General features: G+C 57.0%; 6 protein-coding genes across 6 annotated transcripts; 3 read left to right on the top strand and 3 right to left on the bottom strand.

Moving 5' to 3' along the window:
• Window positions 1-131: 131 nt before the first annotated feature.
• LMH87_001099 (uncharacterized protein) lies at window positions 132-394 on the bottom strand (the record flags this gene model as incomplete). The annotated part of the gene is made up of 2 exons (XM_056199121.1): window positions 132-200; window positions 257-394. 2 exons carry the CDS (start codon window positions 392-394, stop codon window positions 132-134), a joined length of 207 nt encoding a protein of 68 aa, XP_056055999.1.
• A 1,231-nt stretch (window positions 395-1,625) lies between these two features.
• LMH87_001098 (uncharacterized protein) lies at window positions 1,626-5,093 on the top strand (the record flags this gene model as incomplete). Its single annotated transcript, XM_056199120.1, has 4 exons — window positions 1,626-2,336; window positions 2,385-4,505; window positions 4,563-4,718; window positions 4,770-5,093. 4 exons carry the CDS (start codon window positions 1,626-1,628, stop codon window positions 5,091-5,093), a joined length of 3,312 nt encoding a protein of 1,103 aa, XP_056055998.1.
• A 330-nt stretch (window positions 5,094-5,423) lies between these two features.
• LMH87_001097 (uncharacterized protein) lies at window positions 5,424-6,755 on the bottom strand (the record flags this gene model as incomplete). Its single annotated transcript, XM_056199119.1, has 3 exons — window positions 5,424-5,496; window positions 5,546-6,594; window positions 6,753-6,755. 3 exons carry the CDS (start codon window positions 6,753-6,755, stop codon window positions 5,424-5,426), a joined length of 1,125 nt encoding a protein of 374 aa, XP_056055997.1.
• A 420-nt stretch (window positions 6,756-7,175) lies between these two features.
• LMH87_001096 (uncharacterized protein) lies at window positions 7,176-8,901 on the bottom strand (the record flags this gene model as incomplete). The annotated part of the gene is made up of 2 exons (XM_056199117.1): window positions 7,176-8,222; window positions 8,269-8,901. The coding sequence occupies 2 exons, from the start codon at window positions 8,899-8,901 to the stop codon at window positions 7,176-7,178; spliced, it is 1,680 nt and encodes a 559-aa protein (XP_056055996.1).
• Window positions 8,902-10,028: 1,127 nt separating this feature from the next.
• On the top strand, window positions 10,029-10,780 carry LMH87_001095 (uncharacterized protein; the record flags this gene model as incomplete). Its single annotated transcript, XM_056199116.1, has 2 exons — window positions 10,029-10,219; window positions 10,294-10,780. The coding sequence occupies 2 exons, from the start codon at window positions 10,029-10,031 to the stop codon at window positions 10,778-10,780; spliced, it is 678 nt and encodes a 225-aa protein (XP_056055995.1).
• A 2,210-nt stretch (window positions 10,781-12,990) lies between these two features.
• Window positions 12,991-14,724, top strand: LMH87_001094 (uncharacterized protein; the record flags this gene model as incomplete). The annotated part of the gene is made up of 2 exons (XM_056199115.1): window positions 12,991-13,628; window positions 13,734-14,724. The coding sequence occupies 2 exons, from the start codon at window positions 12,991-12,993 to the stop codon at window positions 14,722-14,724; spliced, it is 1,629 nt and encodes a 542-aa protein (XP_056055994.1).
• Window positions 14,725-17,830: the final 3,106 nt, after the last annotated feature.

Below are 17,830 nucleotides of genomic sequence, written 5' to 3'. Positions count from 1 at the left end.
CGGTGTTGCGGCTTTGTTTTGCCTTTGATGGAGCGGAAGGATAGAGCGCGTGCTGCGTTGTCGCAGAGGTGTTGCGTCGAGGTGGAAGATGCTGGAATTTGAAGCCGGGCCGGCCGGTGATGTCAGATCGCTTATGCAAGCTGGCTGAGACGGCTGTATTGACTGCAGAGCGACAATTCACGCAGCAAGACTGTGGAATACTGAAACGAATAGATAAAATCAAGCAAAATCAATTCAATGACGAGGGTATCTTTACCAGGAAATTATTCGACTTCAAGACCAGTACACTTTTAGCAATGCCACTGGGTTCCTCCGTAATCGCTTCCGCCGATCTGTCGCAGAAGAGCACTGCACAGCAACTACGCAGCTGGCCAGGTCTCGAGAGAGCAAACATGAACATGATGGGTTTCTACAGCTACGCAGCCTACAGTCAATTATTGCCCGCGATGCAGCCACGAGCTAATTGCACCCACTCGCCACTTAACATGTAGCAGGCCTGCAGGTCGGGTGACTGTCGGGAGGGTCCTCGGCATCTAGATGCTCCTGGAGTGCAGCCCACCGCGGTCCGGGGAGCCGGGTATGGAGTCACCGCCAATAGGTAGTATTTACAAATAGAGATGAAGCCAATGGCGGTGCCTGTCTGGAGTTGTTGGGCGCGCAGAGTAGCATGGGGCGTATTGGGCAGAACAAACAGCTACTGCTGACGGAGAATACAGGCAGTAAGATCAACCACTTCAATGACGATGAAAGAATAACTGCAATACAGGAAAAAGAAAAAACCCCAAGGAAAAGAAGAAGGAAAAGAAGAAAAAAAACCACACTTCTGTGCCATTTCTCACGGTCCAACAGCCAGGTAGCCGGGAGCTGCAACTTTCCACTGCCAACTAATAACAGGCGGTCAGAGCCTGCTAGTGCGCCAGATCCCAGGCCGCATGGTCACGACTCGCAACCTCTCCCATCGCCTCCATCCCTCCAATTCCATCTGCAATCTCGCATCCTCGTCACCATGTCTCTGCATTGACGCTTGTACACCCTCGGGTCCCTCACTCTGGCCGTCTGACATCCCCTCCGTCCTTGCACGTTCCTCACCGCGGCTTCTCAGCGTACATGCTGCTGCAGCGTACCTCATGCACCTTGATATCCCGGGGCACTAACGACCAGTGGCAAAGTCTCCCGACAAACGACTGGACTGCCTCACCTCATCACACCACAAACAGACGCCCGCCGTGCCGTGGCAAGCATCAGATCTCTGCATTGTCACACGTCGCATTCCACTACACAAGCACGCCCGCTACGAGACACATTGCCTGCCCATCACCGCTCGGCCGCGACCAACATTGGCCCGGTGCTGCAGCTGGCAGGGGCCGTCTCTCACGGCACGCTTTGATTGCTCTTGCCTGCTTGGATGCCTGTCGCTACCCGCCAGCAAATCCGTCGCTCGCTTGACTCACTCTCTGCTCGACACCAACCGCTCAATCGACGGCAGGGTCTAACCGCCCATCTTCATCGATGCTTGACGTCTTCGACACTGGTCTGTTCTGTCGATAGCTCAAGTTGAACTGCTTCCGTCGTCATAATCTGATTCGCAAAACTCAACGCATCTCTAACCTCAACCAACAGCCGTCATGGACGTTTCCATTGCGGCCGTCTCCTCTCTTGCCACCCTCTGCTACCTCTATCCGACCACCGTCTTCGTCTTTTCCGCCGTTGCCTCCGTCGTCGTCACCTGCACCCTGCAGGACTTGAATGAGGATAGCAGGCCTCTAAGACCCAGCAAAGCCTTCATCGTCGTCTCATACGCTCTGTTTCTAGCTACCTATGCCGCTCAGCTGGCCCTGCTCTGCACCCATGCCATCCTGATCCATGCTTGGACAGTTGACGAACATGTCATCATTGGTCGTATGTCGTGCTTTCTCGTGTTTGGCATCCAGCTGAGTCGCATTGTTGACTCTGAGCATCCCTCGCCTATCCCGCTTTGGGGCTCCGTTGCCTTGTCGTTTGTCTTTGAAGTCGTCATTACCGTTTGGTCAACGGTTTCGGGTACTACCAAGCTTTCTGGAGCCTTTCTGCTGTCTGACTTTATCTTGAGCGTCTTGCGTTGCACGGTGCTCGCTGGGTTGGGTTCCGCCGCTCTTCTGGGCTGGTGGACTGCTCCAGACCCAAGCCCCGAGACCGAGTCTCTTTTGCCCAAAGACAATCAGCCTAATGGCTACGGAACGCAAAACGAAAATGAGGCCGAGTACAACTGGGAAAGAAGACGCCGTGAGGCTCGCGAGGTCATGGAGAAGCGCCTTAAGCAGAACGGCAACTGGTTTCAATACGTAAAAGGATTCATGGTGAGATGCTCTGCTGTTTATTACATTTTGCACATGCTAACTTGTTAGATTTTATTCCCGTACGTGTGGCCGGTCGGACACAAGGCACTACAGATGCGAGCTTTTGCCGTTGTCCTCTGCCTCTTTGCGTCCAACGCACTTCATCTGCTCATCCCCCGTCAAACCGGCATTATCATGGACAGTCTCAGCGGCACCAACACTGTTAGCCCTTGGATCGCCGTCTTGACATATGCTGTGCTGCGTTTGGCCTCATCCGAATGCGGTATTGAGCTCCTTCGGCAGTGGCTTTGGATTCCCGTCAAGTACTTTTCTCACGACGCGCTTACTCGTGCCGCCTATTCGCATATGATGCATCTGTCTGCCGACTTTCATGATTCCAAGAGCTCTTCAGACATGCTCATGGCCATCCATGGTGGCAGCGCCGTGTCCAATGCTGTCGAGAGCATCTTTCTCCAGGCTACCCCCATGTTGGTCGATATGATGGTGGCTGTCGTCTACCTCTCCGTCACGTTTGGACCCTATGAAGGGCTCATCACCATGGCCACAGCCACCATTTTCCTCCATTGCGCCAGCCGTCTTGTCGCCAGGTCCAAGACTGTCAACCGAAACAGAGTCAATGCCCTGTACCAGGAGCACTACGTCCGCCACTCTGGACTCTTGGGCTGGCAAACCGTTTCTGCATTCAATCAAATCGGCTACGAGGATAATCGGCACGCTAATGCCGTGGCAAACCGCTGGCTTAGGGAGCAGCAGTACGTGTTGAGCTGGCACATCTCAACCGCCTTTCAGACCATTGTGCTCTCCTCTGGACTCTTGGCCTCTGCCTTTCTCGCCGTCTACCGCATCCAGAATGGTCAAGCCACCTCTGGTCAATTTGCCATGTTACTCATGTACTGGGCTCAGTTGACCTCACCACTGCAGTTCTTTGCCAAGCTGGGCAAGAGCATGAGCGACGACTTTATTGATGCTGAGCGTCTTCTCGACATTATGAAGACTAACCCCAGCGTTGAGAACAAGAGAAATGCCCGCCCCCTCAAGTTTGTATCCGGTAGAGTCGAGTTTGACAAGGTTTGCTTCAGCTATGACGAGCAGAAAGGCGTCATCAAGGATGTCAGCTTGGACATTCCCGGTGGCCAGACTGTGGCGTTTGTTGGTGCCACTGGAGCTGGCAAATCGACTTTGCTCCGCTTACTTGACCGTTTCTACGACGTAACTGGCGGCGCGATTCGCATCGACGGACAAGACATTCGCGATGTTGACTTGTATAGTCTCCGCGACCGCATCGGCATTGTTCCCCAGAACCCAATTCTGTTTGACGACACCATCATTAACAATGTTCGATATGGCAGAATCACTGCCACTGATGAAGAGGTTTACGACGCTTGCAGAGCTGCTTGCATTCACGATAAGATTGTGGGTTTTACCAATGGATACCAGACCCGTGTTGGAGAGCGTGGTGTCAAGTTGTCTGGAGGAGAGCTTCAGCGCGTGGCCATTGCTCGTGCCATTCTACGTAAGCCTGATATTGTGCTGCTAGACGAGGCAACCAGTGCGGTTGATACCGACACGGAGCAGCAAATTCAGCTTTCCTTTAAGCGTCTCTGTCAAGGCCGCACCACCTTTATTGTTGCCCACCGTCTTTCGACCATCATGAACGCCGACCGCATTGTTGTCATTGAGCACGGTGAAGTGATTGAGAGTGGTAGCCATGACGAGCTGATTGGCACCGGCGGACGATATGCCGACCTGTGGTCGAAGCAGGTGTTTGTACAGCCCAAGGGTGCGCCTGTCAACATTACCAAGGCACTGGATGAGCAAAAAGGCTTGAGGGGGACGTTCTCCGAGCACGAAAGCACCCAAGTCTCTCGCACTGGTAGTGACACTGGCGACGAGACGCCCTTGTCTGAGCAAGACTCCAGCGACGCCGTCCAAGCCACCCCAAGAGTTGCGCGTGACCGTCTCACGAGAGCCTCTATCGACAGCGATGCTGTGAGCAAGGCTTCGAAGCTTAATCCTGTCGCTCCTGAGTTCACGCCGCGCACTGTCACCCCCAGGGTTATTGCCAAGACGAGCGACCACGACAAGCTGAGCTCGTCGGCCGAGAGGGCACGACTCTGGGCTGACGAAGTTGCCGCCGCCGCCAGAGTGGATGACGGGCAGTCAGAGCTTGTAATGCCTACGCCCAGCGCCGAGGCTGGAGACGAGTCAAAGAACTCTAGCGCTTAGAAGCTGCCAGAGCAACCAACAGACTCGGTTGGGAAGATGCCCGACGTGCAGTACAAGCACCCTCGCTATTCGCGACGCATCCAGTCAAAGAGTGATCCACCGTACGGGGATCTTGAGCTGTCCAAGTCTATCCCGTTCGAACCCACAGTATCCAATGTATGTTAATTACGGTCCAACTTTTCAAAATCGCAAAACTAACTTGACTAGCGGCGCAGGGTGTCTGCCCCTCATGCAAACCGCACATCCATTCCCAAGCCAAAGACAGCCCCCAATGTGGAAACTCCCAGCCGAGCCCCGTCTAGTGCTTTGCCCAAAGTAAAGGAAGACACAGAGTCAAAGACAGAGGACGAGCAAGCAGAACATAAAAATGACGAAAACGAGCCGCCAGCACATATCGGAGACGGCAAGGCCACGGGAACGCTCTCCAGGAGCCGTGGCACTCGTCGCGGACGCGGATGGCTCCGTGGACGTCGCGGTCGATGGCCATCTGGCAGTCTACGAACACCATCGTCTACCAACGGAACAAATTGAACATTTGCTCGCGTACACATATAGCATCGAGCTGCTCCATTGTATTATTTAAACGCATTCATTGGCATGGAGTGGCACTTTTAGCATTTACAGCATGATATGCATCGGGAATGTTAGTTTGAGCATTCATTGAGATTTCAATATGCATTTGTATCACGGCGGTAATGGTGGTATAATATTGTATTATTTACTTGTAAAGCATGGTAGATGAGTTGCCGATGCGAGTGGATGCATCACTGGAAGACATGTATAGTAATAATGCATCATTCGCTTCAGAATTTAGAGATGTACGAATGCAACTAAGTTTATCATTGAATCATTCTAGTTCTATCAAGGTCCAGAGCCAGCACCGCCAGCGCCACCAGGAGGAGGAGCACCACCGCCGCCCATCATGTTGCGGGCCCTGCTCATGTTAGTATTGTAAGATATGATGATGGGAGTAGAGTGCTTACATTTCGGCAATGTTGGGATCGCTCATGAGGCTGTTGAGGTCGGGCATGCCGCCGCCACCACCGGCGCCAAACTGGTTGGCCATGTCGCGGATGCGCGGGTTGCTCATGAGGTTGCTCATCATGTCGGGGTTGCTCATGATGTTCTGGGCCATGCTGGCAAACATGGGGTTGCTCATGATGGAGCTGAGATCGGGCATGCCGCCGCCCGCACCACCGGCACCACCAGCACCGCCCGCGCCGCCGCCGCCGCCAAACATGCTGGCCAGGCTGGCAAAGTCGGGCATGCCACCGGCGCCGGCACCGGGCGCACCGCGAGCCGCGACGTCATCCTCGTTGGCGTCGCCACCAGACTCCTCGACGCGGCGCTTGGCCGTCTCGTAGCCCTTTTTCATGGCGTCGGAGCCGCCGTTGCCCTCGTACTCGATGCCCTTGCCGTAGGCCTCCATGGCGCCCTTGGCGTCGCCGAGGGCGAAGCGCGCGAGGCCGAGGCGCGACCAGGCCTTTGTGTATGCGGGGTCGATGGCGACGGCGGCCTCGGCGTCGACCTTGGCGCTCGCGTGGTCCTTGGCGGCCGAGTGCGCGGCGGCGCGGTTGCTGAGGAAGACGGCGTTGCCGGGGTGCAGGGCGAGGGCCTGCGTGTAGAGGTCGATGGCGGTGGCGTAGTCCTTTTGGGCCATGGCGGCGTTGCCCTGGCTCTTGAGGCCGTCGGCCTCGCGCTTCTTGTCCTCAGACACGGGCTCGGCGGCGGCGGCGGCCGTGGTGGCGGCGGCAGCACCCGCGGTGGCCGTGGCAGCGGCAGCGGCGCCGGCAGGGTTGTTGCGCGACTTGGCGACCTCGTAGACGGAGTAGATCTGCAGCAGGTTCTGCGCGCCAATGGCCGAGGCGACGGCCGCCTTGTCCGTGGGGTCGACCTTGAAGGACTCGGCGATGCAGTTGACGGCCACGTCGATGGAGTCCTTGTCGTCGGCGGTCAGGGTGCCGTCGGCGGCCGAGGTGGAGAGGAACTCGCAGATGGCGAGCGCGAGCTTTTGCTTGGACGTGGGAGTGGCCTGGGAAACGGTGTGTCAGCATGCGCAGATGATCATTCTCGCGAGGTGAACCCCCCCGGCTTCGGGGGTCGAGGCGGTGTCGTAATTTTTCGAATGGCGGGGTAGCTTTCGACGGAGCAGGGACTGTCGGGTGAATTCGTAGAAAGGGGGGGTATTACCATTTTGGAGGCTTGTAGTTGGAACTACGGGGAGACGAGGAGGAGGAAAGGGTAAAAGGACGAAGAAGAGGAAAAAGACGAGAGCGAGATGCCGTTGAGCGGCGGTGATGGGGTGCGGGAACAGGTCGCCCGAGGGAAAAAGGTGGGCGCGGGCTGGGCTGGTTTTCTGCCGACACCCCGCGGTGAAAAGGGTCTAGCTAGCTGTGCGCTACGTAAGGTACGTGGTGTGCCTGGGTGGCGATACGGCCGTCACCGTCCTTGTAATTAAGTCAAGGACACATGTTCACACGATTGAACAAGAATTAATTGGAAAATTAGGTGATTTCTGGCAGCTAAAAACACCGAAAGACTCCAAAACTATGCATTTTTGTACAGTAAAAATGATAAACCCCCTTCCTTCTGTAGTCTTCTAGGTTGATTCCCTTACTTCCTCAGGCGTCTGGGTCGATCCACGTTCTTGACCCGGCGGTTCGACAGCGCCGCCACTTTGCGCGTCTTGGTGTAGACGCGAAGAATATCTCGCAGCACGATGAAGAGGCAGCCGCCGACCAAGCTGCGGCCCCATTGCTGCTGGAAGAGACCAGGACGGCCACCAGCGCCGCCGCCAGAGTTGAAGCGTGTCCATGGGTTGCGGAGCGGCGCGGCGGTCCATTCCTTGGGCAGGACGAGACGAAGGGCCTCGCCGGCGGCAAATGAGACGCCGGGCAGGATGAGGGCGGTCACGATGGCGTTGGACACGCCGGAGAGGATGGCGCCGAGACCCATGCGTCGAGCCGGCGCGGGGGGCGCTTCGTGGTTGGCGGGTGCGGCTGGAGGCACAACCGGAGCCGGGGCTGCATCATCAGCCACGGCACGATTCTCATCCACCAGGGCAGGCATGTTATCGGCCGGAATGTCACCAGCTTCAGCGACGACAGCGACTTCCCCGGCTCCATCAGCCTCACCATCGCCAGCCTCAACAGCGGGAGCTTCGGCAGCTGCTTCTGCATCTGGAGCATCTCCCGCGTCAAGAGCGTCAAGCGCAGCCTCGTCCATCTCCACCTCTTCCACAATGACTTCAAGCATAACACCGTCTTCGCCCTCGCCCTCGCCTTCTCGCTCCTCCGCGCGCAGGTCGATCTGAAACTCCTCGATTTGCGCATGGTCGTCTCCGTCTTCCTGCTCGAGCGCGTCAATCAGCGTCTGCAGGATGCCGACGATGCCACCCTGAGCCTGGGCCGCATTGCGCGCTCCATTTCTACCAGCGCCTTGGTTCTGGTTGCCATTGCCGTCGTTGGCGGGCTCTGGCCGGGGCTGCACGGGCGGCAGTCCGAGTAGCTGACGGTTTAACCTGGTCTCGTAGGGCAAAACAAGCTCCTTATAGAGGTTATAGTAGACGGAGCGGATGTAGGGGAAAACTGCCATGGCGAGCTGCGGCGACGGCGGCCAGGTAAAGAACTGCTCATCGTGCATGACGTGGTAAATACCATACTGCAGTCGTTAGAGCAAGTAGCAAAAGGTCGTGACGAGTACTTACAAAAGACGCTGTAGGTAGGAAAATCTTGTTACTCCAGCCAGGAAAGATGTGTCCCACAAGTAGGGCCGGGGCAACATTCATCAAAACGAGTGCGTTAGTGATGCGTTCGCGGGCAAAAGCCAGCGGCGCCGTGCCCAACGCCGTGCGCCGGCCGTCAATCATCATCTCCGGGCCCATAACGAAGCGCATCATGGCGTCCTTGCCAGAAAACGTCCATAGGGCCATAGCACCGTACATTTGCAAGCTAAACTGGGCGCCCATAGACAAGGCCGTAAAGAGCATAAGGGGGCTCGTCTTGGTGAAGCGCTTGGCGACCACATCAGACAGCTTGACGATAGGGTCCCAGGGCCCTTCCATCTCGATCGTCGACTTGCACACAGGGCATTTAAGTGGGCGATTAGAGCGCTCACAATCCGTGACCCACGATAGCATGCAGTCTTGGTGCGCCTCGAGCGTGCACGGGCAGGGGTCGACCCAGCTGCTGGGCGGATCCGAGGGATCCTCGTCGGTCAGGCAGATGAAGCAGCGTCGCGGCGCGTCTGGGGCGCGCGGGCCGGTGATGGCGTCCATGGCGGCGGGTGGGAGAGTCGGGCTCGCCTGGGCGGGCGGCGCATCTACGTTGCCTTGGTCCATCGATGCTTGGTTGATGGTTTTGTTGGGGGGGGGCTTGCGAGGCAGCTATTGCATGTTCGGTCGGGCGATAACGGTGGCAGATGCACGCGGCGTTCGGGCAGCTAAAAGGCGGGAAAGAAACGACGGCGGGAAAATGCGTGTGTGCAGCTATGAAAAGATGAGGTGAACAAAGCAAGTGTGCCGGGCCGGCGTGAATCAGGCCGACGGCGATGAAGTTGTTGAATGCGCGTAGTTTAGTGGCCGAGGCAAACGGCGTTGAGCGTATCGGTAGAGCGTTGATGTCACCACCTGCGGCTGCCGGTTGGCGGAGCCGGCCAATGAGAGCAGCCCACTGATCGATCGCATTTGATGGTGAGTCGAAATGGGATTTATTGATGAAAGGACTAGGATGGAAAATTCAAGCACTGGCAAGTGATATCATTACTATCGTCATTTGGTTAGGAAACTGTCATGGAGTATAAAGGCTTGCCGACAACATGGCAGACATGGCAGCACACCACCTCACGGCCGTCACACCACACACCCTGGCCCAGTGTTCATCGCAGCCATGAGGCGAATCGAATCCGTCGGAAATGAGAGTCATCCTTCAGCCTGGCCGACTCGATTTTAAGATTAACTTGGGCATACAGTCGCCCTGTGGCGTCGGCATGGTTGCCAGGGCGCGAGGCATCACGAGGCATAAACTTGCTCAACCAGCCACAGCCAATACACCCTCAGAACCAAGCACCGCGTATCAATCACGGAATGTCGCGATACCACAGCCTAAAGACGCCAATGGAATGTAGCTCCTCGCCAGAGACAAGGTTGGACAGCGGTTGCTTCCGTCCCGTGTCGCGGCCCTGCGTTAGTATGAGCAAGTTACCACCCGGATGGCACAGCCCACACGCCGGCCCCCCGAGTGACGACCACACACTCTCGTTATAAAGCACCGCAAACCTCCTCAGTCACAAACACCCCCTTGCCAGGCTGTCATCTGTATAAATACCCCGAGCCATGCATCGTCTGAGAGAGGCCCAAAGCGTCGAAGCGCCATGCGCGACGACAGATGGCTTGCATGCCCCCTGACTGCGCTGGCGATTTTCTGACTCAAAGCCCCGCATCTCCTCTGCTACGCGCCGTCTGCCATGATGCCGCCGTCGCTGCCGCCGCACGCCGAGCTGGTCCGCCGCGTCCTGCTCGGGGTTGAGGTGTGCATTGTCCTCTTGGCAACGATTCATTCGGCCCATGCGACGATTACCGCCGGTCGTCTGCAGTCGCTGCAGTGTGCCGTGCACGGCGACTGCGCCACGGAGCCGCCGCAAGGCGAAGAGGTTGTGAGGTATGCAATGCCAGCAGCTCGTCTGCGTTTTCACGACTTGGTATCATAGCCCTCCCTACTGACAGAAACGATAGTTTGCTAAGCTCCGGCCTGGCACTGGCCATCCTTTCCGACGTTGTCCTGCTCGCACGCCTCGCCCTGCTGCAGCTGCGGTACTTTCCCCGGTTCGTCGGCCTGCTCTACGACTTGCTCATGGCGGTGCTCTGGATCCTCGGGCTGGCGCACCTGGTGCTCGCGAGCGGCGCGGCGGGGACGGCGCGCAACCTCAGCAACGGCGGCGGCCTCGTCGACACGGACGGCGACAGCGTCGTGGTCGACTGCTGGCGCCTGCGCGGGGTCGCTGTGTCCACGGCCGCCGCCTTGTTTTACGGCGGCCGTATGCTGTGGGAGCTGTTTGCCATCTTTGCGCACAGCGGGGCGCCAACGACGACCGAGTACCGATCGATACAACAGGATGAGTGGGAGGAAGAGGACCGGGAAAAGGGCCGCGGGGTCGCGGTCGTGCATGCGCCGCAGGCCTACAGTCCTGTGCTGGCATTCTTTCCCGACGACGGCTACTGAAGGCGCCCGCCAGCTCAATGGACAGGAGGGGGGAGGCTGGAAGGCTGGTTACATGACATTGCTGCATGATGCGAGGCTGGCTGGGAAAATGCGCTCAATCTGCAGCCATCTTTGGGCGTGACCGATTCGGGCGCCAGAAGAGGGGATCCATTGCAGAGCGAGCGAGGCGACCCTGTAGCCCCCCAATTTACATGACTGTTTTTGTTTGGCATGATTTTACAGGATGTTCTTTATACATGCACTTGGCTTGAGTTATGAATGTGTTATTTTAACAAGTTTGTATTATAAAGCTAGCTCAGCTGACCGACAATTTATTTGTGCTATCGAGTATGTTAGCCAGGACCACATCTACCGGCGGGACGTCGTCACGAAGACGTACGGGGCAGTTGGCGCAGGTGCAGCTAGAGCCGCAGTTGCAGGAGCCAGAGGTAGCACAGCCGCAGTCACCCATGATGAAGTATATGTGGTTGATGGAGGTTGATTATTGTAGTTTTGCTGTTGCTGTTGATGTGAAGGAAGTGTTGACGAGGAGGAAAAGGGCACAGGCTCTAGAAAGGTGGGCTAACTATTTGTAGGCGTGGACGAGAAGAGGGGGAGGGGCGAGCTGCGGGCGGGCAGCGGCGTGCATCTCTTCTGCCAGGACTGCGAAGAAGAGGCTGAGAGCAGCCGGCGCCGACCCAGATTCGGGGTGATGCTTCTGGGATAGTCCCTGCAGATATGATGCTAGAGACACGGTGACGCACTAGACGGACACGCTGCTGCTCTCGACGGTTGGCCGCCGCGGCGTGGTCAACTACGGCAAGGTACGTTGGGCTTTGCCACGCCGTCCCAGGTCAGCGCCTGATGGGCTGCTGCGGCACTCCACATTGCCTGTTGTCTCGGGGCGAGATGGCAACATTTGTTTGTCGTGTTTTGAGCAGGTTAATGTCATAATTTTCGTCCATTTCCTCCTCATTTGCTACGTGTCAAGGTGCGCCCTGTCGTCGGCAGTGTTTTGTGTCTGGACCCCGCATACTCTCGGGCACTGTTTAGCTTTTACGCCTTTGGCTAGTCGTCTGGGAGAAAGTAGGTTCGTCAGAGGCAGCAGAAAAAGCGCGAGAGTGTGCGCTCCAAGCAGCCTAGATGGCCTTGATGTAGTCTTTCCTCTAGGCTGCATACCTCACTCTCGGATGGAGCTCCTACAAGCGTTTACAGCGGGGTAAGCCTGTAAAGGATCATACCCTGGAGAAGGTTTGTGAGGATTGAATCTTCAACCAGTGCGCCTCGGTCTCTTTGAAGAAACAAAACCGGGTATTAAGTATTGATAAAGAGTATGTCTGCCTATGCCGAGAACTCAATCCTGATTATTCGTGCATTACCGGGTTATGCTGGTGGCGCTGTCCGCCATGTCCCCACGTGAGCACCGTCTCATGTCTTGTTCCAACGGCAAGGAGTGTGACAGTCGCACAGCTCACCTGTGAACCTGTCAGCCAGCTATGTGAAGCATCGGATTTTACGCAGACAACTACTTGATACACGCACCTGACATCTCATGTTGAGCGCAAAATCACCATCTTTGCAGCATCATCGAGACAAGGGCAGATCATTTCGCTACTCGCGCGGGCCATGACGCAAAGGACCCCGCCACCCGTGGAGGGGTAACGAAGACCCCACAGAGGCGAGGCGTCTTTTCAGTTGTTTCGATGGGCAGCAGATTAATTCCGCCGTCATTCGCGCTATTCGCTCTATTCGCTCTACAAAAATGGGGATAAATACATTGAAATATTGGTAGATACCGTAATGTCCAGATCAACGCTGGCGAATATTTTGCAATTATTATACAATGTGTGAGGTGCCGTTTCATTGGTTGTATCCCGCCCTGCCATCTGTTTTCTTACCCACTTGACTCTCCGGCGCCATCTGCAAATTTCACAGTGACGCCCCGAGTAATTGCCCGCAAGCGCACCACCCACGAGCTGCAAAACAGCGGGGTAACTACGCTGTAGCTCCAGACAGCTTACAGCTTCCAGGCCATCGTGACCGGACGAACCCATCACTGCTGTGCGACTCGCCGTGCAACCTGGCCTCTTTCATTGCTTGTTGCCTCCATTTTCGAGTCCGAATATCTTGTGACACAGCCTGCTGCGGATTGGCTTACCCGGGCTGACAACTGATCTCTCAACACCACTTGCGCAATCACCATACGCCCGCCCGCCGCCGCCGCCGCCGCGATGGCTTCGGTCCCGCTCGTCAAGTCCCTGGCCGACATCTACCCGCAAGACGCCCTCGCCCAGCAGTCGTCGCGATGGGACGCCCTCTACGCCCGCTTCCGGGCGGCCTACGGCGGCGCCGCCCCGGCCTTTGTCGCCCGCTCCCCCGGCCGAGTCAACATCATCGGCGAGCACATTGACTACTCGCTTTACTCGGTGCTGCCCATGGCCATCACCGCCGACGCCATCATTGCCGTCTCGGCGCGGCCCAGCAGCGGCAGCACGTACAAGATCCGCATCGGCAACGTCGACGAGGCCAAGTTTGCGTCGCGCGAGTTCGACCTCGACCTCGACGCCGACATTGACATTGACGCCAAGGCCTCCGAGTGGACAAACTACTTCAAGAGCGGCCTCAAGGGCGCCCTCGCGCTGCTGCGCCAAAAGGCAAAGGCGGCTGGTGTCGAGTTTCGCCCGTGCGACATGGACGTCACCATGGACGGCACTGTCCCTGTGGGTGGCGGCCTCAGCTCAAGCGCTGCCTTTGTCAGCGCGAGCGCGTTGGCTGTCATGACGGCCAACGGCCAGGCACCCGTCGACAAAAAGGAGCTGACCGAGCTCGCCATCGTCAGCGAGAGATCCGTCGGTGTCTACTCTGGTGGGTAAGTGTTTTCCCACTCTCTTGTATCCTGTACAAGCTGTTTGCATGCCACCATCGGCGTCAGACAAGCCTTGAGCGTTTCAGACAAATTCGCTAACATACTCAGCATGGATCAGGCCGCTTCGGTCCTATCAGAGCTTGGCTCTGCCCTTTTCGTCTCGTTTAGCCCGCAGCTTGATGCGAAGCCGATCAAATTCCCTCACACCAGTCCGGAACTCGGTTTCGTGATCGCCCAGTCCTTTGTCACTTCGACAAAGCACGACACCGCCCCGACCCGCTACAACCTGCGCGTCGTCGAGTGCAGTCTCGCCGCTGGCTACCTCAACGCCGTGCTGAACCCACCGGGCACCACTCTCCCCCTCGACGCTGGCCCGCTGCGGACCAGCCTCAGAGGGTTCCACGACGTCTACGCCGCCAACAATCTGGCCGGCCTCGACCCGGAGGAGCAGCTCCAGCGCCTCATAAGCCTCACAGAAAAGACGCTAACCCAGGAGGAGGGCTACACCCGCGAGGAGCTCGCTGAGGTCCTCAAAGAATCTGTGGTGGCGGACCTGACAAAGATGGCGGCCGAGGGAGACACGTCTGCTGCGGCTGGCATCAACGAGGCTGACACCGTGGCGAATCTCGAGAGCCGATACATGTCCAAGTTTACCGTTCACGCTGATCGCTTCAAGATCCGCCAGCGTGCCTTGCACGTCTTCAGCGAGGCGCTCCGCGTTATAAGGTTCCTCAAGCTGCTCGAGAGCGCCGACCCGGCCAGCGCCGACGTCAACCAAAAACTCGGCGACCTGATGAACGCGACGCAAGATTCGTGCCGGGACCTTTACGAGTGCAGCAGCCCGGAGATTGACGATATCTGCCGCATTGCGCGCGGTGCGGGAGCTTACGGAAGCCGTTTGACGGGAGCCGGTTGGGGAGGCTGCACGGTGCACCTCGTGCCGGTGGACAAGATGGACGGCGTCAAGGCAGCGCTGGAAAGGGAATACTATGCGACAAGGGCCCTCACCGACGAACAAAAGTCCCAAGCAGTTGTCGTTAGTCGCCCGGCCAGAGGCAGCGGTACCCTGGTGGGACACGCGGGGCCGTTTACATTGTAGATAGTTAATTAACGAGCTCGGTTCCACGCGCAGGGGTGCTTGTAGTACATGTGTGTACTTGTTGCTAGACGAACGGAATCATGCTGTACCGTGGTTGGTCCAGGGTCGGCAAGTCGGCTACCGCCCAAGTTGCGTGGCACAACGGTCCACCGTTGCGAGTTTTCGTGTGCCCTCAACGTTATTGACACGACAGCAGGCTAGCGGCAATTTAATGTGACGGGTTGCTGCCAATCATGACGCGCGCTGGACGACTGACCCGCGGAGCTGCTTGTCCGCGCAGGGTCTGCGAGCAGCGCATGCGAAGCCAGATGCGCTATTTTCCCCGCTAAGCCTGAAAACTACGATGAATCATCCAACATCGTGCCATTCCTTGCCATTGAGGGACTGGCGCCGATGCAGGACAGCGGCTGAAATTCCGCAGCGCCTCTGCTAGCGCCAGAGTCCAGCCCAACGGCTGCGGAAATGATGCGTCTGTTGGACGAGTCTTTTAAATTACCAAATTGAAATCTACCTTTTCATTTCCGGTACGTTGTCATTGTCAGTACGGAGTAGGCTAGAGCCAACAGTGTGCGCCGCGCGGTGTCCCAGACTGGCGAGGCGTTGTCGGTCGGCAGTCAAGGCGGCCGGTTCTCGTCTCAGCGACATGCGAGATGAACGGAAACAATCAATGCTCCGTCGCTTAGCTTTCTGAGATCTTCGGGCGTGATGAGAAACCCGTTGCCCGAAATCCAAGCACTAGCTGTAATGAGGCAAGGACATGGCGGCCAACGGCGGTCAACGTTTAAGCGTGACGACGCCGAGATCCCGAAGGGCCCTGGACAAGACGCCACCGACGGCTGTGGACGCCTACACAGGGCTCCCGGGCGCCATGTCGCAGTCGAGATGGGCATCGTTTAGTACTTTTGGAACCTTTGGGTCTCTGTGTGCCATTGACGGACGACGGGTGATAGGCCTCGAAGGGTGCAGAGGGGTGTCGAGGGGTCGTCGAGGGCTGTCGAGGGCTGTCGTGGGCTGTCGGGGACACCGTCAATGGCAGCGTGTGGATCCCAAAAGGGTATTGAATAGGACTCGCTTGCTATTGTTCTGCGCACGAGCAGTGGAGCCCGGGTGCTGATCCGCTACCCAACGTTAAGCCTTGTCCTGCGCAGGACAGAGTTGGACAGATGCTGACAGGTAGGTGTTACAGCAGTTGACAGTTGACAGTTGACAGCAGCGCGTTGCTCGATGGATCGTATCCTCTTGATCGAGCCCGCGCATCGCCCAACGATGCGAAATGAAAATACCCCGGAATGGAGGCGTCGCAACAGCGGCGAGACAAAGTGCGCCACTTCGCCGTTCAGCTCGCCGAACTCAAAAAGGGCCAGGGAACCAAGCTTAGCGCAGGCTGGCAGCTGGCCAAACCAACCATCCAACACTAAATAAGTCAACGTTAGCGCAAGTTTTATTCCCAGGCATTTGTGGGGGTTTGTGCTTTTTGAATACAACACAATCAATCGGCACAGCCGCCGCCGCAGGCTGGAGATCCAGCTTGGAGGAAGTGGTCGACCCCAGACTGGGTCTGAACTGGGCTCTGCAGGAACAAGCTGGACAGTGCGTCGTGCAGTTGTTTGCGATAGATGTGCAAAAATAGATGGGCTGGGCGTTGCTGATGACGATGATTGAAGCTGCTGCTTGCTTGCTGATGCTGCTTGCCACTGCCGTGATGACAAGGACAATGACAATGGTTTGAAAACGCGCGTTTGCAATAAATTGGAAAATCGGAATAACGCGGAGTGTCCCAATTTGGTTTGCCAGCTGGCAGAAACAACTCACCAAATTTACTCTGCCCCTCCATCGTCATCCACCTTGGTTGGTCCAACATCCACCACCATCACATCCCATCTCCCACATCGGCCACATCTCTCCCCATCACCCATCACACCCACCTCCATCGTTGCATCGACATTCACAATCCATTCTTCGCTAGCATGGTTGTGACCTAATGCCCTTTTCTGTCATCATCTCCACTGCTATTCAGCTTCTTTACTTGCATTAGTGTGCGTTTCGCGGACGCATCAACCCTTGCGCACGAACGCCTTTCTAGAATGTTTCCCAAAGGCAGCCAGCCCAACGCGACGCAGTTCCGACGCAAGCCCCGACGCCAGCATTCGCTCGCAAACGTCAAACTGACGCATATCCAACTACCGATATAGCTACTGAGCACAACTGGCCGTATTCATCCGGTCACAAGGTGTGCCTCGCCCCACCGTGCCGCCACGCATCCGTCTCGACCTGCCCAGCCCAGACACTCTAATCACTCTGGTCGTGTTGGCCAGATCTCTGACCGACCCCGCCACTTTGCCCTGCCAGGGTCATAGCACCATTTCCAAAGCCTGGTTGTCTTTTTTTCCCATGCAAATCGAGGGGCACCCTGGCTGCCATTTCTCAAGTATCCTCCCGCAGGGCCAACCACCCACCAGCAATTTGCCAAACAAGCCCTGGCGACGACTTGTGCGACTTGACTACGTCTACTTTCAGAATAGCTCAAGCAAGCTTTCTGTCTTACGCCGTGGGCGTTTTCCTGGCTCCACAGCAGGAAAGTCTTTGTACTTTTCGTGGCGTGTTGGTAGTCTCGCACACTAGCTTCAGCCATCCGTCACGTCCAGGTACTCCCAGGTACATCGTTGGACAGGCGGGCTTCGCGACGTATCTGCAGGAGAGAGCAAGCGCAAGCCGGCAGTTTGATCAGGCTCTGAACGGCCAAGTTAATATAATATTCACATCCCGCGCCTGTTGCGTTGCACAGCTGGCGTTCTGTTACGCCTCACCAACCCAACAAACAGACCAGCACGACAATCTCCAGTCTGTTGGTGGGCCACCTCGAAACATCAGAGATATCCACTAGCACGCCCATCGCCATCCCCCGAGGGTAACCAGGCACGCCTTGACAGCCCTACCGCCACATCAATAAGGAGGGGCCAGTCGATATATAGCTACCAGGACACGGAGCCTCGCCGTCTCTTCCTTGCTATAGTTTGTACACAAAGCATCATCACCAACTGGCTGCCAACACCAATGCTTGCGAGACCTCGCTGCACAGTCTAACCTCCGCTACACAACTACAGCC

This window comes from Akanthomyces muscarius, chromosome 6, assembly GCF_028009165.1.
Source record: "Akanthomyces muscarius strain Ve6 chromosome 6, whole genome shotgun sequence".
Classification (NCBI taxonomy): domain Eukaryota; kingdom Fungi; phylum Ascomycota; class Sordariomycetes; order Hypocreales; family Cordycipitaceae; genus Akanthomyces; species Akanthomyces muscarius.
Note: the sequence above shows the minus strand (reverse complement) of the source record. Positions and strands in the feature narration are given on the sequence as shown.